Source organism: Rousettus aegyptiacus, unplaced genomic scaffold (genome assembly GCF_014176215.1).
Source record: "Rousettus aegyptiacus isolate mRouAeg1 unplaced genomic scaffold, mRouAeg1.p scaffold_m13_p_8, whole genome shotgun sequence".
NCBI lineage: Eukaryota > Metazoa > Chordata > Mammalia > Chiroptera > Pteropodidae > Rousettus > Rousettus aegyptiacus.
In genome coordinates, this window is record NW_023416311.1 from 41183867 (window position 1) to 41209835 (window position 25969).

General features: G+C 33.3%; 1 protein-coding gene across 3 annotated transcripts in view; it reads left to right on the plus strand.

Annotated features, from left to right (window-relative positions):
- The window catches only part of TRIM36 (tripartite motif containing 36), a 40295-nt gene extending 15443 nt beyond the window's left edge, over window positions 1-24852 (plus strand). For 2 of the 3 annotated variants that reach the window (XM_036226056.1, XM_016147362.2), the window contains exons 3-10: window positions 4667-4992; window positions 7126-7272; window positions 13322-13417; window positions 16725-16978; window positions 17206-17330; window positions 19790-20080; window positions 21838-22135; window positions 23519-24852. In XM_036226056.1, the coding sequence (XP_036081949.1) occupies window positions 4667-4992; window positions 7126-7272; window positions 13322-13417; window positions 16725-16978; window positions 17206-17330; window positions 19790-20080; window positions 21838-22135; window positions 23519-23873 (1892 nt within the window). In that variant the 3' untranslated portion in view covers window positions 23874-24852. The remainder of the gene's footprint in view (window positions 1-4666; window positions 4993-7125; window positions 7273-13321; window positions 13418-16724; window positions 16979-17205; window positions 17331-19789; window positions 20081-21837; window positions 22136-23518) is intronic. The other variant, XM_036226057.1, reaches the window with a different exon arrangement.
- Window positions 24853-25969: the final 1117 nt, after the last annotated feature.

Below are 25969 nucleotides of genomic sequence, written 5' to 3' on the forward strand. Positions count from 1 at the left end.
TTTTTAAAATAAAAGGATGCCTCGAAAGGAGAGTAGGTTTGTGTGTATAGCAATGGCTTATTAAATTATTTAAAAATAAGAGCTATATTACTGTATATTATTGGTGATATATATGCAAGCTTTCTTTCTATTTTGTATTTCCATTTGTCAGAAAGATATAATTGGTTTTAGTAATGTTTATTTCCAGTGTTATTTACATCAGTAAAAAATCAAAAGGTGCTTGATTTTACTTTGTATTTTCAACAGCAGGAATATGACTGTTTAAAAATACAAATTAATCAGATAAGGTGTAGGTCACTTAAGTGCTGCACCAGCAATGATTAATTCTGAATTCTAGAATAAGCTTGATGAATATTTTACAGTGATGGATTTATAAATACCATGTGTACCAGGAAAACCACATTTTTTTTTTAATGTTAATTCAATTGTTGTGTTGTGCAGAACACAGTTACTGCTTTATCTTTTGTTAATGAGTTGTGAATCTTCTCTTTGAAAATAAATTCTAAATCCAGCTTTCTGTTCATTGTTCACAGCATCACAACGGAGATCTTTGGGGTGGAGAGGTAGAAAATGCTTTATTGCTTGTGTGGCCGCAGGCAGTAGAGTGTTAGATTTAAATTAAATAACCTTGTATAGATAAGGTTTTAAACATCAGTGGTCAAGTCTTCAGAATTTTGTAGAAAGTGAACAAATTGGGCTGAATGACTTAAAGGTCAACAGGACTAAATTTCTAAACAAGTTCTAATGTATTGAAAGGGGGCACTGATTTATTAGTGCTTGCATTTTGTCAATATAACATAACAAAATATTTTTGAAGAAAATGACATACCCTGTTGTGAGCTTTTTAAACATCAGTTACCTTAAAAATCCTTTGTATTTACTTAGTGGAACAAAGCTTATGTTAGCAGCCATATTGTTATTTTGGGGAGGTTAAGTAAGCCAGTACTTTCTTCTGTATTTAAAAATTTGCTTAAAAGTATTGATAATTTTTGTAGTTAATAACATAATCTTTGCTCATTTTATGCATAGAGTGTCTTTGTTAATGTTTTAAAGTTTGAAGTGTTACCCATTTGTGGATAATGTACACTGCTTTTTTAGGCTTTCTGATATATTTGATTCTGTATGAAAGATGGACCAACCTATCTTATTAAAAGATTTTTTTTTCTTTTACTCCAGTTGACCTTTAAAGTAAAATTGGCTACTTTTTTTTTTGGTGAAATGCTGGTGATACCTTATATCTTATTGGAGAAAATAGACGTCTAAAATGTTATCCCTTTTCTGTTTTCCTTACCTTCCTTTATATGCCTCAACTTAAAAATCTTATAGCCACTTCTAGAAGCCACATGTGATCCTTTTTCTTACAGTCTTAAGTGAATCCTTGAGAACTATAAATATTGAAATTTAGCAATTAGGAGAAAAGGTAACAGTTTATTTTGAAAAAGTTAATTGCTTATTACTTGTTTTTGATTCAGACAATGGTTGAGAAAAAGGTTTTGCAGGTTGAAAATGCTAATAATACTCAAATACCAAATGTAACTTCATCAGATGGTCAGAATATGTGAAAAGAAACATTAGGGTGGCAGTACAAGACATCCGCCCATTGCCAGACACCAAGAAGCCCAACATAAATGTCCAGTGCGTGGTGGAGAAGCAGTCCACTGACTGCCAGGTGGTAACCGAGGGGAGGTTGTAGCCAGAATGTGGGAGAGGATGCAGCCAGCAGAGGTTATGAATTGACTGTTTTGAAATACTTTATTTTCTCATTGATATTTAGATGGTAAAACATGTAATTGAAAGCTGACTTTTGGGGGGGATTTGCTGTACACCAATTGGAAGATTTTTTTTGGAGTCTTCATTTTGAAATTGTGTCAGGATTTACATTTGTTTAATCCATCTTTGAAAGAAAGAAATAGGAGAGAATTGATTCTGTGAGCTGACAGTCTTCAAATTATTTGCATATATTAGTACCCCACAAATGCAGTTTGACATATAAAATTACATTGCTTGGCCTACATTGCTTCTTTACTTTTCTAAGCCATCATCATCATCTTTTTTTTCATTATATCATGGTATTGAGCTGTATTATCCAAAGGAACTTTTTACAGTCACAGAAAGGTTTGACCCTGCACTGTACAATACTATAGCCACTAGCCACATGTGGCTCTTGAGAGTTTCAAATATGGCTAGTGCAACCAAAGAACTGAATTTTTAATTTAATTTAAATTAAGTAGCCCCATTTGGCTAATGTTTACTATATTAGACAGCACAGCTAAAGAAAGTAAGTTAACTGTATTACATTTTATTTTTAGTTTCACTCTCAATTTTTTTCATTATTTCCCAGAATATCCTTAGATGTGTCCTGTTTTCCTTGTTGCCCTGAACATATATTCTGTTGTTTGTTTTTTGTGAAAACAATGTTAGAAGTATAAGATAGATGAAATAAAATATATAAATTTTTTAGCATTTATAAAAAATTTTAGAGCTTGTAAAATCTGTTTAGAAAAATAGCCATGATATATTGATTTATTATTTTATATGATTTAAGAAGTTTAGTGTGATGCTTTACAGCTTATTATAAAAATAAAAGAGGTTTACAGAAAAGGGATGAAACTTTTTTGTTTGAAATTTCTGAACATGAAGGCAAAAATCTGGGTGTCACCAGTATATATGTCAAAGTATGATTTTGTTGTCATGATTTAATTTTGTTTTATCCCATTACTTAATTGATCAAAACTTCAATTCATAAAACTAATAATAACCCATCGATTGTTGAGATTAGTTATCCATTTTCATTTATATCATCTAGTTCATGTGAATTTCCATTTGTTTAAACTTGACCACTGCACTGTATCACTTTCAGAATTATTTGGCTTGTTTCTTCACTAAATGAAATTTTCATTGGCATGTGTTTTAAAATAGCTTTGCTGCTTATTTCATTATATGCCTGCTGTGTTGTGAATCATCTTGGACTGTATTGCATGTTTTAGAATTATTTATTACAAGAATATATTTTGTGTAGGATTTTCAAATTTTTACAGGGCAGCTTTTTTTGTGTGTATATTTAAAAATGTAAAAAGTTAAAATGTCTTTAAACGAAGATATTAACACTGTTATGTGTATTTGTTGCATAAGTAGCTTTCAGGGCTCAATGCCATTTAATACGTTGTAAAGTCACTTCAAATAATATCATGGGCTGATTGCCAAAGTTTACCTGTGTGGATATCATGCCAGACATCTTTTAAGACCATGTTTTCAGTGATGATAGTAATGTGCCAAGGCAATATTAATATAGCTGTTTAAAGAAGACCTTTTCTAAATGTGGTATGTTAAATTTAACCATTCATTTTTGGTAATGGACACACGGCAGTATGAAAGGAGGTGTAGGTTGAGGTTTGTGTTTACTTTTAGGTAAGTATTTTATTGACAACCAAGACTACATACTCAAAGATTTATAAATGAGAGAAGGGAATATGGTATGTATGCATGCACCTATGTTAAATGGACAACCCTGTTATCTTATGAACCTGTGGGTAAGGACTGTCATGCCTTGATTTCTTGATTTGTTAAAATTAGGAGAATATTGAACAAAAATATGATGTTTGAGGTCACTAATTGTATTGTGTGTATATTGTAAAATTATTTGTAATACTTTTTGGGTAACTTTTAGCTTCTTGAATTAAATAATCTTAATGATTCCTTTTTTTAGGTCGTAAGAAGATACTAAATGGTTGGTCCCTCTTAAAGTCACTAGATTAGGTCTATGAATGAACTTTTCACTCTTATATATTGCACTCATTAACTAGTGATTTTGCCTATTGAATTTTCCCAGTAAAACAATACTACAGTGGGAAACCCTCTATTGAAGCGGTTCTTAACAATTTTGTGGTCACATGTTCTTTTGAGAATCTGATAAAAGTTATGGATTATTTAACCATAAAATATGCATAAGAATATAGAAGCAAAATTTTGCATACAATTACAAATAGTTTGCAAAACTATTTGGATCTTTTTGGAGCCTATCCATAGGCTCTTTCATGTATGAACTCATTTTTTATCATCCAACCAAGGCTGTGTTCATTTAAATGGAAGCTAAATTCCTTTGGATATGATATATAAAAATGACTATATATGTTGATTATATAATTTCAAAAGAAATTCTTACCCTGTGTAGTATTGCGTTACATGTTTTGTCCATAAATCTGTTTGATTTAATGTGGATTTTATATAGGATTTACTATAGAATATTTTCCTTTCCTCTTTGATTTAATACCTCTAATAACTTGGGCCTGTCTTTTATATACCAAAGGAAAACAGTTTTTTAAAAAGAATTTTTGAAAAAAAAAAGCATTTCAGAATACAGATTGATTCAAAGGGAGCCACTTTGAGCATTGTATTTTTGAAATACATTTGTAGATCTAGAAGTCCTAGTAGTTGGAGTTATTTAGTATGTTGCTAAATATTCCCACAGCTTAGAAGGCAGTGTTGTGGTTTACTCTATTACAGTACAATGTAATACAACACAGTGCGTGAATGTTCATAATAATAACAGTAATGGAAGAGAGGTTATCTCAGATGCACTCTCTAAGGTAGAAATATCACTTCTTTTTTCTTCATTCTATTCATTTTCCTATTGATGTAACTAAACAAGAACTTACTAATTACACAGGCTGGAAGCGCAATTCATTGACGCCTAGGACAACTACTTTTCCTTGCCCTGGCTGTGAGCATGATGTGGATCTTGGAGAACGAGGAATCAACGGTCTGTTTCGAAACTTCACATTGGAAACTATTGTCGAAAGATATCGACAGGCAGCCAGGGCAGCCACAGCCATTATGTGTGACCTTTGTAAACCACCACCTCAAGAATCCACAAAAAGTTGCATGGACTGTAGTGCAAGCTACTGCAATGAATGCTTCAAAATTTATCATCCTTGGGGTACTGTAAAAGCTCAGCATGAGTATGTGGGCCCAACCACTAATTTTAGACCTAAGGTAAGTGAATTTTTTGTTGTTAGACTATTAAACAATATTGTAAAAGGAATTATCACAAGTCTAGAACTTGATAGTAAGAAAGGGAGTAACTTTAAAAGTCGGTACAAGAAATTAAGGCCTAGTAGTTGGGGTTATTAAATGTGTTGCTAAACATTCCCACAGCTTAGAAGGCAGTGTTGTGGTTTACTCTATTGCATTACAATGTAATACAACACAGTGCGTGAATGTTCATAATGATAACTGAGTAATGGAAGGTTATCTCAGATGCACTCTCTAAGGTAGAAATTATTAAAGTTAAAAAGCTTTTGTGCTTTAATATGATAAATCCATAATTATCTAAAAGATTTGATTGAAAAATATTTCTAACATTTTTAGTTAACTAAAATTGTATTATGAATAAATAAGAGTAATTACAACCTAATATTCTGAAGCTTGTGATATAATACATATAATATTCGAAGTGGAATTTTCACTTCTTAAATATTTTGGTTAATTTCTATAATAAGGCTCAAAAGATCTTTATGCATAGTCGTTTGCCCTGCTGTATGACAATTAGAATGATTTTTGGTATCTTATACTGCTTTCTGATTTATATAGATTTTAAGAAAACTATAATTCTTTTAATTAAAGTTCTTATTCCTTACAACTTAGTAACTGCATGTGAAAACTCTGTTTGCATTGTGGAGCATAAAACCTTTAATTTGTAATTGAAAAATGGAAGAAAATTCCAAAAGTTATCTTGAAACTATGAGCTGAGTATTTAACATCATATTAAATAGTGTAGTACTGGTAGAGTAAAACAAAATTTGTGCTTCCATGTTTTGAGTGTCTCTTTTTTCAAACTATATCAATGGAGTAAGAGTTGTTTAATAGTTTTAAATCCTCTATTATGTTACTATGTCATTTTAAATGCTCAAGATCATAGATTTTTAAAAAATGGTGACTTAAATCTGGTGTCTTAATGTTTTTTTTTTTAAAAAAAGATTAATTAAAATGGTTAATACTATTCCATCACTAAAGAACCTATGATTATTGAATGAATTTTATTAGGCTCAGTTTTTATGAGTTCAGAATTCATGAGATTTTGAGTAAAAATTTTGAGTATAAATTGCAATGTTATTCTTTCTGTTTACAAATATAGTAAAAGATTGATGGGAGATAACTGAAGAAATAGCAATCAGTTATTTTGAAAAAAAAAAGTTTTTTACCCAATTTTCAACTTGTTAGTGTGTTATTCAATATAGTGAAATTCTAAAGAGGTTGTCCTATACCTTTGAGTTCTTATGATCATTCCTTGCAGAAAGCCAAAGTCTATATTTTGAATATAGTGGCTTTGAGAATGTAGGAACTTGGACTTGCTAAAAAATTCAAAATCTTTTTTAGTTGTTTTTCTCTAGGACCTGCATGTTGGTTTTAGGACTTTTCATATTGGACTTCCCCGCCCCCCTCTACATTATCAGACTAGTTATAATTGCTTAAAATCTAAACTGTTGGAATCATGGATCTCATGAACACACTAGTCTAAAGGAATCTCCCCTTCCAAATGAAAATAGTTATTTTACATAAATCTTCAAATGTACCTGTGATGATAGTTTATAGAGTAAATAAAAGAGAGAAATTTAAATCAGGGGAAAAGTTTTATATTTGGTTAATGTGTGTGCAATTAGTATGTAAAAGCAAATGCTTCTGGAAATTTATATCATACAATGTTCCTAGACTCTTCTAGTGGCAGATTTCTGGTGAGGATAGTGAGGCTATAGGTTCTCATAAGTTATTTTTATGGTACCTTATCAAAATATTATTAAGAATGGTCTAGTCATTCTGTCAGAGCCTTTGTAGCTTGGTTAAACATTCTACTTAAGCCTAATAGGAATGAAATTTTCACTTTTTTATCACCAAGTTTAAGGGAAAGGATCTTATATTTAATTGACCACTTGAAATGGAAAAATTAGTGATTCTGATATAGAGAATTTTCATATGATATACCAAATATTTTTACTTCCTTTTACGCTTTCATTCATTTAAATGTCTTTAGTGATTTTCTAAACCAAGTCTTTGTATTTTGGGACTTTGAATGCCCTTCAAGCTATGATGAGATGACCCTTAATCATATCTTTATTCTTTACTCAATAGATTTTAATGTGCCCAGAACATGAAATGGAGAGAATAAACATGTACTGTGAATTATGTAGGAGGCCAGTTTGTCACCTTTGTAAATTGGGCGGTAATCATTCTAATCACCGTGTATCCACTATGAGCAGTGCCTACAAAACCTTAAAGGTAAGACCTGTTTATTTTTGGAACTAAATTTTGATTCTTCATAACTGTATACCTTTAACTTTTTCTTTATAAAATCATGGATTGTGTGGTCTATTTTACTGAAACAAGTTAACCATGTAAAGTGTTGCTAATATTAGGTTGTTAGTGTTTTGATCCAGCAGTTCTTTGTTGTACTGATGTGCTAGTTCTGAACTCAGAAAAGAGAGAGATGAAGGATGCTTCGTTATGATCCCTAAGTGAGTGAACTCAGTGCCTGTGATGTTGTGCGTACCTTATAAAGGTACACTTTGAAAGACCATAGCTATTTTGAGATACTTGATTTTTTTTGCCTGTAGAATTAGTAAAAACTTTTGTTTATTCAGGTGGATCCTTAATAGCTGCAACTGTTACTTTTTGTCTCTTAACCTTGTACATGGCTATTTTAAAACTTTCAAATTTGTTTGATAATGCAAAGCAAAGTAGACAGTGGTATAATGCTATTTTTTTGTTTCACTTTTTTTTCTTTCAAATGGTATTTTAAATAGGAATTAATTGATTCATAAATCTACCATTTAAATTTTTGTTTCCTTTCTATTTTTAATAGGTATATACATTTTTTGGTCTATATCTAATTTTCATTTATATATTCAGTTTTATATTATCAACCAGTGGTCATTGGCACCAATTCAGTGCCAACAGAAATGCCCTATTTGGGGGACGGTGAGGAAGGATACTTTATTGAGTACAAACAGCTCAATTGTGATACAGTACAGCTGTGAGAACAGCACAGTTTTGGAACAGCTCAGTAGTATTCCAGCTCAATAATGAAGCAGCGTGGCTGTGAGGAAGCCCTGGGCTGAGGTGGCCTGGGGCTGAGGCCTCTATCTGGCTAGATGTTTCTTCTGTGCTCTGATCTGGTCCTGTCTGCTCCACTCTGTACTGTGTAGGTCTGTTCCACTCTTCTCCAGCTAGACATCTTTAGTGTTCCAGCTCCAGCTAGGGAAACATGGCCTTCAGTCTTCAGTGAAAAGGGGAAATGTGCTCCCGGAGCTGGGTGCTGACTTATGTAGACTTGAAGTCCCCCACCCTTGGTACCTGATTGGTCTATCCTCGTACAAGTGAGGACTCTAAAGTCTTGCAGTTTGATTGGTCCAAAAAGCACTGTCCTAATTGGTCAGAATGGAGCCACAGTTTGGTTGGAAAAGATGCTAATGGGGATATAGCTGTACAGCTCCCATTGGATGGGGAAAGCCTCAGTCCTGTTGGTTGAAATACAGTTCTAGGAATTCCTTAACAAGGGCTGGCTCAGATGGCAGGAACACAGTACAGGCAGGCAGTTAAGTGCGGGAGGCAGGCAGTTCAATGCAGGCTTCTTTATTCCTGAAGTGCAGTTTGTGTGAGAGACCCTGTGTAGAAATTGCTGCTGGGCTCTATTTTTTTTAAATTTGAGCCCAGTTAGCCACCAGGAAACCTTCTTGGTAGGTATCTATTTTCTTTCTCAGAGTATACAATAGTTTGCATTTTATGTGTCTGTCATGCTCAATCTTCCATCTACATTGAGTATGTAGATTATAGGTATATTTGTTTTATTGTCCTTGTCTACTACTAATTTCATCTGTGTCATTGCTATGTCAGTTTTAACTGATTTTTCTTCTCATTATGATTTGTATTCCCCTGTTTCTCTGCATGCCAGGTACTATAAATTTTACCTTGTTGGGTGCTGGATATTTTTGTTTCTTGAGTTTTCTTTTGTTATGTGATTAAGGTGCTAGGAAACAGTTTGTTCCTCTTGGGTTTTGCTTTTAAGCTTATTAGGCAGGACAGAGTAACATTGAGTTCTAAGGCTAATTTTAGCCAGACTGTTGAAGTAAAACTCTTTCTTTTCCTGATGCACTATGAATTTTGAGGTCTTTTTGTTGTTGTTGTTGTTGTCGTCTGGCTGGTGGGGAATAGGCACTATTCCCATTCTTGTGTAAGCTCCTAGAATTGTTCCCTCTAATGCTTTTAAGCAATTCTTTCCCTGGCCACTGGCAGTTTTCTCATACATATGAATTGATCAGTACTCTGCTAAATAGGTAAGGGGGACCCGCATACATTTCTGGCATCCCTTCTCTAGCCATCTTAGGTATTATATTTTACAAGCTCAGACCTCCCTGGACTCTCAGCTTCATCTCATCTCATGGGAGATCCTGGCTCCATTAGAGTTTTCCTCTGCACCAGGCCTTGGGAACCTTCTCCATACAGTAAGCTGGGGTAATCATAGGCTCATCTTGCTTCTCGTATCTCAGTGTTGTTTCTTGATGTCCAGTATCTTAAGAGCTCTTTCAGATATCCTGTTGGATTTTTAAATTTTTTCAGGTGGGAGAGAATATCTAGTCATTGTTACTTTATTATGCCCTCCAGCACCAGTACCACTGTTTGATAATTAAATTTAACTTTGACAGCTTTTTTGTTTGTTTCTTATTGGTTTGATCTTACACAAATTATCCAGAATTTTTTTTTTGTTACCTGAAATAAATCTTTGACAATACTATACACCTGTTATTCTTTAAATTCTGTTGTTATTTCTCTCATATATGTTTCAGACTTTGTAAAAAAAATAGATTCCATATTGGATTATTCAATTTCTGAAAGTAGTAAACAGATCACCTTAGATCTCCTTCCTTTTCACTTGGTTTTAGATTTTTAAGCTAGAGGGCTACATGATACACGTTTACATTATCATTTTCATTTTTACTTGAGTATTGCAAGGGGAGAAGGGAAATGGGCATCATAGTAGTATAACTTTGTCTCTGTATTTTTGTCTCTTTTTGTTGAAATTGCTGAAGCACAGTTCCCATCTGCCTCTTTATTTGATTTGCCTGTAATACAGATGTGTTGTATGTGGCCTCTCTTTGGAATTTTTACCAAGTTGCTCTTTACTTTTGGGTGAACTGGCCTAAATAGTTAGTAACTGAGCAGCTTTGTTCTGCTACTGGCAGTCTTGTTAGGTGAGACCTGTATTTTTTTTTTTTTTCCTGCCATGTAATTGTCTCTCCTGTTAATCTCCAGACAATCAGAAATACACACATGTACATGCTCCAAATAGAGTGGCTTTTTTTGTAGCCTGCCTTTGCTGGTTGACTTGCTCTTCTAGAATAGGGGCCAATATGGAGTCTCTCCCACCTCCCTCAATTGGGAACTCAGTTTACTCTTTCCTCTGACCACCTCGGACTGCTAAGTCTTCGGAATTCAGTTTTATCCTGAAAAGGGGGCTGCAGTTGGGTTTTTGCTATCACTATCTTCCTTCAGTCTGACCATGCCTCTCCAACTTTGGTTGCTAGTGGGTTTTCCAGGATTTTTTCAGCTTTTCACATAACTGTATGGTTTCTCATTAAGAAGAGCTGGTCATTAGCTCATCTTACCTCAGTTGTCTACACTATAGTAATGAGCTAACATTTTACTGAGGAATGTTTCTTAAGGATTTTTTCCTAGTTTTATTTTCTTTTATTTCCATACATTTCTAGGAGGAAGTTAGGAATCTTGTTCATGTACTGTTATTTCTTCTGGAAGTGGTGGCTTTATGATTTTACACAAATGATTAGAAACTAGGGCCTTGGAAAGTAGAAAATGTAAACATCCCTATACATAGTACCCGCTGAATGACAAAGTAATATAGCTTTTGTATTTTAGGATATGTGAAATTTGTGGTGAATATTATTGTCATATTTGCTGAAGTAATTTGGCACTTGACTAAAGTGTATCATTATGTACACTTTCTTCCCAGTATTTTATTCTGAACATTTTCAGACACATAGTAAAGCAGATCATCACCTTTGAAATTATATGTCCTATGAAAGCAAGGAACCATACTGGTTATATATTATTCTCCTAGCCCGCTCACATAAAAGATATTCAGAGTAATTTTGAATGAATTTCTCTCCCTTTCTCTTTTCCTTCTCCCTTGCTTTGTTGCCTTTAATGTTTCCTTGGTACCTTTGATGGAAGACCTGATTGAAAGATGGAGGCAGTGGTTCTCAAACTTTGGTGGGTATTAGAACCACTTGGAACACTTGGTAAAACTACAGAGGCCAAGTCCTCTCTCATTTCAAGGAGTCTGGGCCTCTGTGTTCTTCATAAATTCCCAGGAGACTGATGCACAGCAGTCTTTTTGAGAACCACTGCTCTAGAGGAAAGCTTTTGAGCAATTTTGGCGTCCTTGAACAATTAGCTTCTTATCAGTTCCTAGAGAACTAGAGTCCTAATATATCTAAAGGATGTATTAGTGGAAGAACTTCCCGAAGATAGGAGCCCTGTCTTTGTACATTTTACTTTTATTCTCAGTGCCTAGTATCAGTGTCTGGTGCTTTTTGGAGACTTCTGAATAAATGGACACACTGGTCCTTGGTTAAAATGGATGTAGTCTTAGCACAGACTGCCTCGGGCTGTGAATTGGAGAAGACTGGAGCCATCTCAGATAAAAGCTTTCATTGGCCAGAGACTTTGTCTAAGCATTACAGCTTACTGCGCGTGACCCCTGGTGCTCTTAGACCTTAGACCGTGTTTCTGAATCCTGTCATCTATTCTTCTCTAGTCTATCTTGCATTCCTAAATTAAGCTGTCTTAGAACCAAGCCCTACTAAATAACCAAATTCTTCTCTGCTATTATAACTAAAAGGAATATTACCCCCTGGACTCCATACTTATGGTCTCAGCATGAGCCTGATAGGGACAGTATCAGAGGAACTGTTGTCTTCCTTGCTTCTTGGAACTGAGGAAGCACTTCAGCCTGTGGAATGGTGGTTTGTGTACTGTGCAATGAGGAGGTTCTAGTTCAGCCACCGACTACGTAATATTTGTACCTGATGTACTTTGGTTTTCTCATCTGTAAAATGCTGAGTTAAGACATAAGATTTAATGTCTTTTCCTATTAACATCCTACAGTTTCTTGGGTCCCATCTTGTATTTAGTACATATAAATTTTGTTTATCTAATAGGTCCTTCCTTCCTCTGTTCCTCCAGTGACCCCTCAAGAAAACTCAGTGTCTAATTGCTGGGTGTTCCAAAGAATTAAATAAAGATGGGTCCTGCCAGAGACCTGTCATTTGTGCATATGCTCGAGCCATTACATGGTTTAAGTTGTTGTTTCTTTCTTTCTTTTTTTTTTTTTTAAAGATGATGATGAGATAGGTAAGAGACTCACTTCTTTAATTCCTACAAGTTGGATCTCTGACCCTTTTCTTACCCACCTTTTTTATTCAGCAATGACCAAGAAATGCAAAGACCTTCCTTTTAGGGCTACAGCTTGGAAGGTGTTTTCTGGATGGTCTCATTCTTATTCAGAATGAATACATGTCTTTTATAATGTTGTATCCCATGATGTTTCAGGGTGTTTGTTTTTTAATACACTCAGGCATATTACATATTAATTGAGGGGGGGCCTAGACTGGGGATTCTACAAAACCTATGACATTATCTCTATGGTAAACTATACTAATTTCAAAGTGACTACTTTATAAACGAGTTATTCAGTTAGCTCTGGTAGCTTAATTAAATATTTTTGTAAATCTGTATTTTCATTATTATTAATTGTCATTAATTGTTTAATGACTATCTAAGCTGAAAATGGCCCTTGAAAATTATTTTCGAAGTGTCATTGTTGCTGTTTGTGTTGTGTGGATATGGGTATGTGTGTGCGAGAGGGTGAATTATGGAATCTGATGGAAGACCATAGTGTTTGAATTGCTGCTCTTCTCTCTACTTAGAAGCCTTAGGAAGAAGGGTTTTGGGAGTGATGATGAGATCACGAAAATGTACTGTTTGTGTATTTAGGATTTTTGGTTAATATGAGCATCACTACCCTGTTCTTTTTTCCAACTTGCTTCTAATCTCATGTATCCTTGGGCCTCTATGCTCGAGCCAATAACTATTTCCTCTGGGTTAATAATGATAATTGCTATATAGTTGATTTTACTGTCTGTTCATCATAGGCTAAAGAGGATAGAATGAGTGTTGTATAAGAAAAAAATCTGCAAGACCTGTGTTAAACTTCTATTTCTGCTTACTTGTATTACTACTAATGTTCCAACAGGAAAAGCTTTCAAAGGATATTGATTACCTTATTGGCAAGGAGAGCCAGGTGAAGAGTCAAATTTCTGAACTAAACTTGTTAATGAAAGAAACAGAGGTAAGTGATAAACTGGTTTGCATATTTTTCATTTATTCATTTAGATAATTATTCATTTATAAAATTTTGAGGGTATTATATGAGCTGGGAATACAAAGTTGTGTTAGATTTCACTTCTGCGTTTTTGGGACTAAGGAAAAAAATGTAAAAAATTATAATGCCATGAGATCAGTACTGTGATAAAAGTAATGGTTAAATGATATTGGAGCATGGAATAAAGAATGACTATGTGCCAGTCTCAAAAGGGAAATGATAGCTTTTACAATTATATTTTACGAAATAACATCACATTTGAAAAATGTATTACATGTCGATAGAACCAGGTTTATTTAAAATTCCAGATATTTCTAAGTATGTTCCTGACATATGTTCACCAAAGGACAGGAATGAGAATGTTCAGAGCTGCATTGTTTGTTATAGCCACAAAGTGGAAACTACCCAAATGTTCAATAGTGGAATATAAATAGCAGTAAGAATGAACATCTTCAATACATGTAACTGTAGATAAATCTTGGAATAATGTTGAAAGGAAGGCGCCAGATACAATGGAGTAAATACTATGTGATTACATTTATAAAAAGTACCAAAAAAGATGACTGGACTGTTTTTTTAGGATTCAGGATAGGAGTTGATGAAGAGGGCAGGATTAATGCCTGGGACGGGTATAAGGATGGCTTCTGGGATACTGGTATTGATGTAAAAAACGTCTAAACTTGTAGAGAATTTTAATGAGTTTATTTGAGCCAAACTGACGACAATGGCCTGGAAGCAGAATCTCAATGGATTAAGAAAATTCTCTGGAGAATGGCAGTTTTGCAGCTTATTTTATACATTAGAATCAAAAGAGGAGATATAAGGAGGATTCACTGATGGTGGATTAAGGGGGCAAGAGAAAGCAAAGCAGGAAAGTCCCTGGGACTGGATAAAAAGCAAAATGTAGTGACCCACTTTTTTTTTACATTGGAGAGTACAGGAGTTAATAATTAACATTTATAGCCCACAGAGGTAGTATGAGGGGGTGGGTTAGGGTGAAGATAACCACAGGGGTCTGTGGTCTCCTCCTCTGGTTCAGTGGGTTGTACCCTGAGGAGTCTGGAATAAAGGGATGACTCTAATATTTCAAGGGTATGTTATCTTAGATGCAAAAAGACAACAGCTTTACTTAAGGTAAAGACTGACCTCTGTCAAGAAAGCTACAGGCTCAGGATGTGACTCCTCACCATGACCTGCTTTGAGTTAGAAATTTTTATAGTCAGATCATCCTGTCTGGTTACTTTTGGTCTCTGTTTGTAGGGACTACTGTGCGGGGCTCTCCTGAGCTTGTCAGGTTTAGTATGTGACTTTTTCTTTTTTTCCATTCACTCTGGCGATGGTCTTTTATTTAATCTGGATGCTGGTTACAAGGGTGTCCTTGAAAAGAATCATTGATCTTCTGCACTCATATATACATTTTTCTGGTTGTATATTTCAATATCAAATTAGAAAATTTGATAGCATTTTTTAAAAATACAGTGAAAGAGAATAGGATGGGGTTATTTTAAAATTCCAAGTATTTTTAGCTGACTTTAATGCATATTTAATTCTCTTTGAAATAAATTAAAGAGCCATTACTCCTGATTACTTTAAAAGTTGTAATTAGATATAAAAATAATCTGAGACTGTTCTTAAAATTTTTTCACAAATGGGTTAAAATTATTGAGAAATTATGTGAATTAGCACCATATCACTATACCAATTAGCACCATAATGATAGTATCGATATTTTTAATATTTTTTCTGATATTCACTAATTGCATTTACCACCCTAAATAAGTTGTTTTTCCATGTAATGTAAAAGTGGAATTTTGTTTTTATATTTTTATCTGACCGACAAACTTTCTTAGTTTGGTGTAGCCCTCCAGCACATAGCAAATTATCGAGTTGCTTCAGAGATTGCATCTTTGGTCATTTTAGGTTTGTTTTTCTCTTGGTTCTCAGTCATGCTACCCTTCTGAAGTAAGGGAAATCCAGTGCCTATTTTTGAGTTTGTCATTCAGTAGGTTGAAAATTGAGGAACTCGGGCGTCAAGTATTCATATAGACACTGATTCCTTGGGATCTTAGAGAATTTTTTCCATTCTTGATTTTTACTCAGTAATGACTATGATACTTGTCCTTTTTACCAGTAATATACTTAGCTAGGGAAAAAATATCTTTTTACCTACATATGATATTTCTGAGTTTAATGCCTTGTTAGGTCATTGACATACTACCAAAATGTTACCACTCTCCATCTTCCCTCTTTTCCATCCTTTAAAGAAAAATTTGGTGTTGGGGTTAGGAAACAGAAGGGAACCTGGAAAAAATTTCCTTTCGTTATAAATATTGGCCAGAAGTCATTAGAAAATGCACAATGTACTTCTATCATATATTTTCAGATTTTAAGAATATTCTTGAAGGCTTTTTTCTTTTGGCTGCTACTTAGAGGTCTTTCATGAGTGCTTACGAGTACTCTGCTGGTCTTTCAAATCGAGTTGATCTCTGATTTTGACATTCAAAATGTTTAGTAAACGCTGCAGATAGGATCATTTTTTGATCAAGTAGAGGAATAGCTACATTGTACAGTGAAAATAATGTTTATTGAGAGTATGTGACATTATGGTGGTATTTTATTTAAATAATATTTTTCAGTCTTCAGAAAAACCTTAAGTTGTTTTTCTTATTTCCAGTTTTTAGTAGAGAAAAACTCAAGCGTACAGAAATTAAAAAATTTACATAAAGTCACACAAGATTTAATTATGCTTACAGTTCTATTAATTTGATGAGTTACATTTTTATATCTTAGAAAAGGATATCATTTTACTAATTTTCATGGCTGTGGTTTACTTTTTTAAAAAATTGGAATAGAATGGAGATGGTCAAAAATTTCCTGAATTAGAAATGAATTAAAAATTATAAAATTGTATTTTCCAGTATTTGGTTAAGTCAGTTTATTTCTGCCTCAATTTCCTTTGTATTCATAGTGAAGGTTTTTTTTAAAAAATTAATAATTAATACATTTATTAAATGAATTGTTGATTGCTGGACTTTAGATATTAAAAGCTTAGGGAAGGTACAGTATTACAAAATTGCAAACTATGTCTATATGAAATTTGGTGATTATACCTTGTTAGGTGTATTTGATGGCCAAATTATTGTTCTGAAAATTTCAAAGACTCAGAATTTATTTTCTTCATAATTTTTAGGTTTGTTTTGTTCATTTTTGGTTATTTTGTGAAAAAACATTTGGATTTAGCAGACGAGGTAACATTTGGCTTGTTTTATAACAGTGTAATGGAGAGAGGGCCAAAGAGGATGCAATTACACATTTTGAAAAGCTCTTTGAAATTCTAGAAGAGAGGAAGTCATCTGTTTTAAAAGCAATTGACGCTTCGAAGAAACTACGATTAGACAAATTTCAGACTCAAATGGAAGAATATCAGGGGCTTCTGGAGAACAACGGACTTGTGGGATATGCTCAGGAAGTGCTTAAGGAGACAGATCAGTCTTGCTTTGTACAGACAGCAAAACAGCTCCACCTCAGGTATTTTACTTTTAACTTACAATCTCTTTAGCAATGTCATTAAGTGCTGCTGTATGTTTTCACTTTAGCTCTGAATGGTTTATAATACTGTGTTATGTCATTAGAGGAGTACTCTTACTCACTCTTAACTAGATATTGGTGAAGTTTTCTTTTGTTAATCACAGTGCACATACTTAGTCGTTTTGCCTTTTTAATGAATCATTTTTATATAACATACCTATCTGCAGAATACAGAAAGCTACAGAATCTTTGAAGAGCTTTAGACCTGCAGCTCAGACTTCTTTTGAAGACTATGTTGTTAATACATCTAAACAAACAGAACTTCTTGGAGAATTGTCCTTTTTCTCTAGTGGTAAGTTTTAGTAAACAGCAAAGCCTTACTTTTTTAGTCTGAATTTGTGTTGTGTAAAAAAAAAAAAAAAAACTTTCTTTTCAGTTTGATGGTATGAAGCAACATCTCAGTTGCCCAGAATCATCATATCTTAAAATCATTGTATTTGTTTTAATAATTATGTTTTTTATGCACAAAAACCATATTCTGTTGATTTGTGTTTGTTTTTTTAATTCTATTATTAGTTTCAGGTATACAGTACATTAATATAGTTTAAAAATAATTCCCCTAATTGCTCTTTCTCTCCTCTGGCCTTCTACCTCGCCATTACATTAATGCTGACTGCATTCCCCTTGCCGTGCTCCCCATCCTCTTGACCATCTATCGACAACTAATTTGTACTCCTTGAACCCTTCACCCTATTCTTCCATCCCCTAAAACCTCCTCCCTTCTGGCTATGTTTTTAAACAATGTGTAAATGGCGTAACATGGTATGTATCCTTTTCGTAAAATGCTTTTTAAAAAAATTACATTTAAGATAAATATTTGTTAATACACAAAGTTCTGGTTTAAAGTTATGTTTTAACTTTATTGTATTTTGTTATATAAATCATTTCTCTACCGAGAAAGTTTGTTTCTATTTTTTTTCACCATTGTGATGCCATAGTGAACATCTTCAATAGTATTTCTTTATGCACATGTATGCGAGTTTCTCTAGGGCAGAAACCTAGAAACGATATCTTTAGGCTAAAAGTAACTCTAAGATGGTCAAGTGTTTACCTTGCTATATTAGTTTACTGGGGCTGCTGAAACAAAATATCACAGACTGGGTGCCTTAAACAACAGAAATTCTTTTTCTTACAACTCTGGGGGCTAGACGTCTGAGATTAGGGTGTTGGCAGGGTTATATCAGTGTATAATAAAAAACGGGTAAAACGGGTGAGAATGGAAAGTAGTTACCTAGCTTTTGGCTAATGGATGGTCTCATTTTTTTCCCTGCATGCACATTTTTTTAGTAAGCTATGTTTCAAAAAGGAAAAAGGGTTGTGGATAGGCCATACTAGTCATGTTATTTTGTAACTAGCTTTTCCCCCTTTTTCCTTTAAAATATGTTTTGAATGACTTTCCACATCTCATTAGGGCTACATAACATTTAGTTGCATAAGTGCACCATTCCCAGACATGCTTATACATTGCCTACATATAGCTGGGGGATAAAGAGAAGAGGGAGACTTCTATTTTCTATTCATATACTTCTCTGTGATTTGATATAAATACATGTTTGTTTATGTGTGGTGTGTGTGTGTGTGTGTGTGTGCATGTGTAACTTTTATAGCTTATTCATACTGTATGACCCAAACAGTTAAGCTTATTGGAATTTCTTCAATGGAAAGGATTATGGATATGCACAATGATTTAGCTGTGATATCTAAATCATTGTATTATAAGTGAAAAATTAGAAGCATGTTTCTGAAAACAAATGTTGATACATCCATGTAGTGGAATGCCACTGGAGAAAAATACTGGCAGCGTCTATATAAAATTTTTGTAGTGATTATCTTTGAGTTACTTACATTTTTTTGTGTGTTTTATGTAGTTTCCAATTTTCTTACAAAAATATGTATCATCCTTATCCCCCAGCAATATGTAGGCAAGAAAAAATTGTTTAAATTCCTTACAACTCTATGGAAGAAGATATGACAGAAAATTGTGTAATGTTTCATTGATGTTTTTTGTTATTTACACCAAACTTAGATTTTATATTTATTAAGATAATTATAGGAGAACACAGATTAAAAATTTTAAGTCTAGGGTTGTTATTCAGTAGGTGGAAATTGAAGGCATATGGTTAAAAATTTTAATTTATGGTGTTTTAGAATCAATATAGTATCTAAAGCTAAAATTGAGTCTTTTAATTTTTCTTTTTTTCATTCTCTTTTCATTTATGAAAACAATTATCTTTTGTAATCTCTATTTTATTATTTATTCTTTTTAAGAAATTGTAAGAACACTTACCATGAGAATCTATCCTTTTAGCAAATTTTAAGTATACAATACAGTAGTTGACTGTAGGTCCAGTGTTGCACTGGTGATCTCTAGACTTATTCGTCTTGTTTAACTGGAACTTTATGTCCATTGATTAATAACTGAGCATTTCTCCTTCCCACCAACCAGCCCCTGTTAACCCCATTCCAGTCTATGATTTTATGAATTTGACTATTTTAGATACTTCCTATAAGTGTAATCATTCAGTTACTATTTGTCTTTCTATGTCTCACTTATTTTTCTTAGCACGTCTGCAAGGTCTATCCATGTTGTTCACATTGCAGGAATTATTTTTTCTTATACATAGCATTATAGATTTAGAAAATTGGACAGTACAGAACTCATTTAAGTCAATACATCATTTTTACTGAGGAAAAACATAGGTGCTTAAAAGCAGTATTTTAACATTGTTTTCTTTTTCATAATTCTTTCAGGCATAGATGTGCCAGAGATCAATGAGGAACAGAGCAAAGTTTATAACAATGCTTTGATAAATTGGTACCATCCAGAAAAGGACAAAGCGGATAGCTATGTCCTCGAATATCGGAAGATTAATAGAGATGAGGAAATGTTGTCTTGGAATGAGGTAGAAGTTTGTGGCACAAGTAAAGTTATTTCAGAACTCGAGAGTAACTCTAACTACGCTTTCAGAGTGAGGGCCTACAAGGGTTCAATCTGTAGTCCTTGCAGCAGAGAATTGATTCTTCATACTCCTCCAGCTCCAGGTATTGTGACTATTGGGAATAGAAGCATACAATTGGAAGAGACCTTGATTAAAAAAATAAACTAGTTACTGTCTCCATGTAGACCTACACTGAAACCAGCTCTCATTTATAAAAGATTCTAGAAGAGTAGATCCATACCCAGCTAGGATTCAGAAATAGACTGAATACTTGAATTTTCACCATGTAGGCTGAGAATAGGATTAGGCATTTGAAGGAAAAGAGCTGTTAATTTGGGATTAAAGAGCATAAATGCTGTCTTACACTTTTGAAATAGTATAATTTTATATTTTTGATTAGTTTATAGAAATCTGTAGACATAGCATCTAGGTAGATATTTTAAAAAGTTATTGGTATAATATGAAATATAATTTTGATTGACCTACTTCTGACTTGTCTGGATTTTCTCCTTAAGGCAGTGCTTCCCAGCACTTCCATGGAGATGGAAGGCACGTATTAGAACCACATGGATAACTTTCTCCCCATACTAAAACAACTGCCTAGCCATCCTCCCTCCTCTGCCAAGTGAAAAATCACTGATACTACTTATAGAGTATCTATGAATAGGGTGACCATTTAAATTTATTTTGCAAACTGGGAGACTTTTGGCATGAATCATCATGCCAGAAGAACAGGCATTCCCAGGAAGAATGGTCAGTCTACAGACAGAAAATGGTTTTAGCTTGCTAGTAGATAATTTTTTTGTTACAGTATAATATAGTTAAAATTTACCATTTTAACCATTTTTTAAGTGGCATCGAGTGTACTTAACAATGATGCGCAACCACCACCACTCACATGCCTAGAACTTTTTCATTTTCCTCAAACTGAAACTTTGTGCCCATTAAATAGTAACTCCCCATTCCTCTTCCCCACAGAGCCTGGTAACCTCTGTTCTACTTTCTGCCTCAATGAATTTCTTATTCTGTGTACTTCATAAAAATAGATCCACCTAATCCTTTTGTGACTGGCTGATTTTAAGGTTCATCCATGTAGTATAGTAGCATGTATCAGAATTTCCTTCCTTTTTTAGGCTGAATAATACTCTATTGTGTATATAAAGCACATTTTCTTTATCCATTAATCTGTTGATGGACATTTGAATTGTTTCCACTTTCGGGGCTAGCAGTCAATGTTATGTTTAATGGGTTTGAGTTGATAGAGACTCATGAGAAGTGGTGTTATCTCCATTTTCTAGTTGGGGAAATTAAAGTTTATGCTAAATTGTAGGTAAATGCTTGAGCAAAGGTTCAAACCCAGGTCACCCTGAACATAAAACCTGTGCTTCTTTTTACACTGTACATTGTTTCTCATGTCTGCCATGTTGATGAATAAGGAAAAGATGTTATGAAAATAGCAATTATTTTCCAAATTTATAAAACTTGGAATAAGTATTTAAGAAAATGTATAGATAATTATGAAAATATACAGCTCTTTAGAGATAAACGGACAGATCTAATAGTGTGAAATATTTACAACAGATTCGCTATATCTGTTCCAAGAAACTGCAATCATAGGTTCTCTCAAATACTTAAAATATTTTTTCTGCCTTCGAGATTTCGGAAGATTTTCAGGAGTAGAGAATTCTTTGGAAATTTTTTTCTAAGTTAGAGTTTGGGTTTGTCATAGTTCAGTATAGGGTAGTATGTACATCTTGTGTCTTTTCAGTAATTTCTATTTGAAAAACCTATCATTTAATCCTAAATTATATAAATACTAATAAATATTTTTTTCAGACTAATTTTAAACTCTGTTTTCAGTTTTCAGTTTTCTCTTTGATGAAAAATGTGGCTATAACAATGAACACCTCTTGTTGAACTTAAAGAGAGACCGTGTAGAGAGTAGAGCTGGATTTAATCTTCTGCTTGCTGCGGAACGAATCCAAGTGGGTTATTACACAAGCTTAGACTACATCATTGGAGATGTTGGAATTACAAAAGGGAAACACTTTTGGGCCTTCCGTGTGGAACCGTATTCATACCTGGTCAAAGCGGGAGTTGCTTCCAGTGATAAACTGCAAGAATGGCTCCGTTCACCCCGGGATGCAGTTAGTCCAAGGTAGATTCTTTTATTGATCTAGAACTTGATAATTCTTTTAAAAGTAAATATCCTTGTTTAGGGAAGATAAAACTGAAAATAGATTTATTTATTCTATTTCAAGTATATTTCTTAGATTCAGGTGTTTTGCCTATGCTCCTGTGGCTGGCTAAGAAAAGGGGGCAGGTTTCTTATATTCATACAGTGAATAATGAGATTTAGTGGTTAATTTCTGATGCCATGAGAAAATAAGTCTGTTTTGAATACCTCTTGATTATGATATAGCTTTGCAGTTTTTAAAGTTTTTCACATCAATTACTTTAATTATGTGATAAAAATTACATATATAGTGAAATGTTTCTAATTACCATACATCACAATAGATATTAAGTTATTCTTTTGTTATGGAACATTGTTTTTTTAAATGCCCCCATAAGTACTTTACAGAATCGAGTCATGGTAAACATGTTTCCACAGCAAAGACTTCCAACTTCTTAAGAGAGTGACGTTTAATGGAGATTGTACAGTTTAGGTTTTAAAAAATGACATAAGGTGAACTAGCCCAGACAAATAATTTTGACCACTGTGTGAACAGAATCCCAGGTTAACAGTGATAGGAAAAACTTTTGCACAAAGATGAGAAATTGACTCGACAGTGAAAATTGTATCAGGGAAATGGTTAAACATAGTGTCATTTAAAAAAAATGGCATTTCCACTTGATAAAATATTAGTATCATGTTTCAAAAGTTTGTAACAGACATGTTAGAAATAAAAGCTTATTAAAATTGTCGATGTATGATCACAAATATGCAAAAAGCAACCTATGTATAGGAAAAAAATGGAAGAAACTTTGTATCACAATTTTCTATAAGCTTCCACTGTTTTATACCAGAGCGGGAAGAATCCTTCATAATACTTGCTTATATAATAGATCCATTTAAAATCTTAAGTGGGAAATAGTTCTTCAGAGGAGAATGAAACATGCTTTTTTTTTCTCTTACATTATTATGTAGCACTTATTTATTTTACTTAGTTTGGTAATTCCTTGGATTAGGGTGCACACCTTAGTTTTGTATTTTCTTACTTATGATTGCGTGCCATAAATATTTAATCTTTGATAGGTCCTTCAGCTCCCATCCCACAATTTGTTTTTAATAGGCTAAAGTTATTTTTATGCTCTCATCTTTGTATATATGTTTTATGGCAGAATTTGGGCCTGAGTCTATGATATAATTCTGAATGGCAATGTGTGATCTTTATGTTTTTAATTATGTTTTAATAGAAAATTTTGATAATACAGCTTAATCTTAAAATCAATGGATATTATGAAAATGTTTCAAAGATGCTTGAAGGTTTTATGGATAATGATACATATATGATTTACTTTATGTATTGTATTTTAGATATGAGCAAGACAGCGGCCATGACAGTGGAAGCGAAGATGCCTGTTTTGATTCTTCACAACCCTTTACATTAGTTACTATAGGCATGAAGAAATTTTTTATACCCAAGTCACCTACTTCTTCCAAAGAATCTGAAAATAGAGTTCTTCCCATGCCAACAAGTATAGGGGTTTTCCTTGACTATGACAAAGGCAAAGTGGGCTTCTATGATATGGATCACATGAAATGCCTTTATGAGCGCCAAGTGGATTGTTCGCATACGATGTATCCAGCATTTGCATTAATGGGCAGTGGAGGAATTCACCTTGAGGAACCCATCACAGCAAAATATCTAGAATACCAAGAAGACATGTAGTTTAAGCAGCAAGTTGTGACTTAGGATGAAAAATGTGAGCAAAATAATGCCGTGGTGTTAACCTTCGTAACTAATTACATATCATCTGAGTACTCTGTCGCCACACTTGTCTTTGTTGTGTGTGTTTCTTCTTAAAACACAGAAAACCTAAACAACCTTGCCTCTTCCATGTCACTATTCTGCCTTTCACAAATAACAGGAAAGAGACACTCTTTTCTAGTTAACACTGAAATGGTTAACTGGATCGTTCTTTTTTATGAACAGGAAATCTAATTTATTTGTTAGCTGGTGTTGCTGACACGTTTCTTTTTGGGGGCTGGGGAGGCATACAAATGTATTTATTATGCTTCCTTTGTGTTTGTTTTTTTCATTTTTATATCATGTTTATGTCCTAAAGAAGATACTTTTTAAATGCCTTATGGATAGAAATTAGTACTAAGCCTCGTGTCTTACATTTGTTTTTAATAGGAAAACAAAGGTATAAATGGGTAAAAAGAAAAAGACCATAGAAATGGTAGTGTATTTAAATGGAAAATTATGTATTTTGAGGTGTGTAATATTAATAGTACATTGCCTGGAAAATGAATACTACTGTTTTTTTTTAAGACCCTAGACTGTTTTTTACCCTTAGCTATAATCCCCATACCTGTATGTGTAGTAAACATGGTTTCTTGTGGGAAACACAAAGTTCTTGATTAAAACATAAAGTTTTTATTTCAGAACATTTTTTTCCTGAAAAATTTTCTCTTTTTAGTTGCTCTATGAAAATATTTGCACTTATATAAAATAATATTTCATAGATAGTAGTGAAGATACACTGGTATTTGTCTGTCATATTTTGGGTTTTTATGGGCCTTCTTACTGTGTCTTGTAATTTTTTTTGGCACAGATATTACATATCTGATTGTTCTGGTTTATGGTTATATGTTTAAAAGTTCATGATCTATTTTTAATGCAATTAAATATATTATTAAATGTGGAATAACTGGTCATTTGTAATAAACAAGTAAAAATATAAATTTAATTTAGGAATAATTAAAATTATAATGACTATTTTAAAAGTTCTTTTTATTTGAAAAATTATATTTTATCTAAATTTTATGTTCATTTTTGAAAGTTTTTTTAGGTGCTTTTATATAAACTGGTTAGTTTTTTTTGAAGTTAAAATGTTAGAAACTAGACTTATGAATTTTAGCATTAATCATTTTGAGATGCTTGTGACATATTTTAATAGACTAACCAAAACTCTTAGGTCTTTTAAAAATACATATATTCTAATGGAAATCTGTTATTCAGGCTTTAGCCCTAAATTAGTTCCCCCACCCCAACCCAAATAGAAAATATCATGGAGACTCTTATTGTTAGTAGGCTTTGTTACTTTCCCACCTAAGAATAGCACTTTATGACATAGGCTGAATTCAACAAATATGCAGTATTATGTCGATTATTGTGCAATAAAACTGCTAAAGTCACAAGTGTGATAAAGTTTGATAGTCTTAAGCCTGTGTAAGCACATATCATGTAGACATTTTAAGTATAAAGCTTTCACAGAAATAAGAAAGCTGTTTAAAACATTGTATAGTTGTATATAAATTGTTCCAGATTTTAATTTGTAATAAAAATTAAAAGTAAGTATAATTATTGAAATCTGCATTCCAGGAATTCTATGTATATATGGAAAATGGAAAAAAATTGTTCATGAAAAGATGTTTAGCTGAATATATGAACTCAGAGCTAAAGTTTTATATAAAGTTATTTTGGGTACTTTATTATTAGCTTTTTATTTCTTGTGGAAATGATCATTAGGAAAGCTTAACATGAAACCGATCTACTTCAATTAATTGATCAGTTTGTCTAATTTTTCTGATCCATAATAGATCAGATTTTGATCAGTGTGGCCCTTTTGTTCACATTTACACTCTTGGATTATGGGGCTCTGGTAGTTGTGGTTGGTTGTGGATCACAATGAATTGTTACTAATGCTTGATGAGTCTTTAAAAAGATAAATCAGAGGAGATTCAAAGCTATCCCTATGATATTGTGTAATAACTTCTCATAGTCGCAGTTGCTTTTCTTGAAAGTAGTAGGAGCTAGAG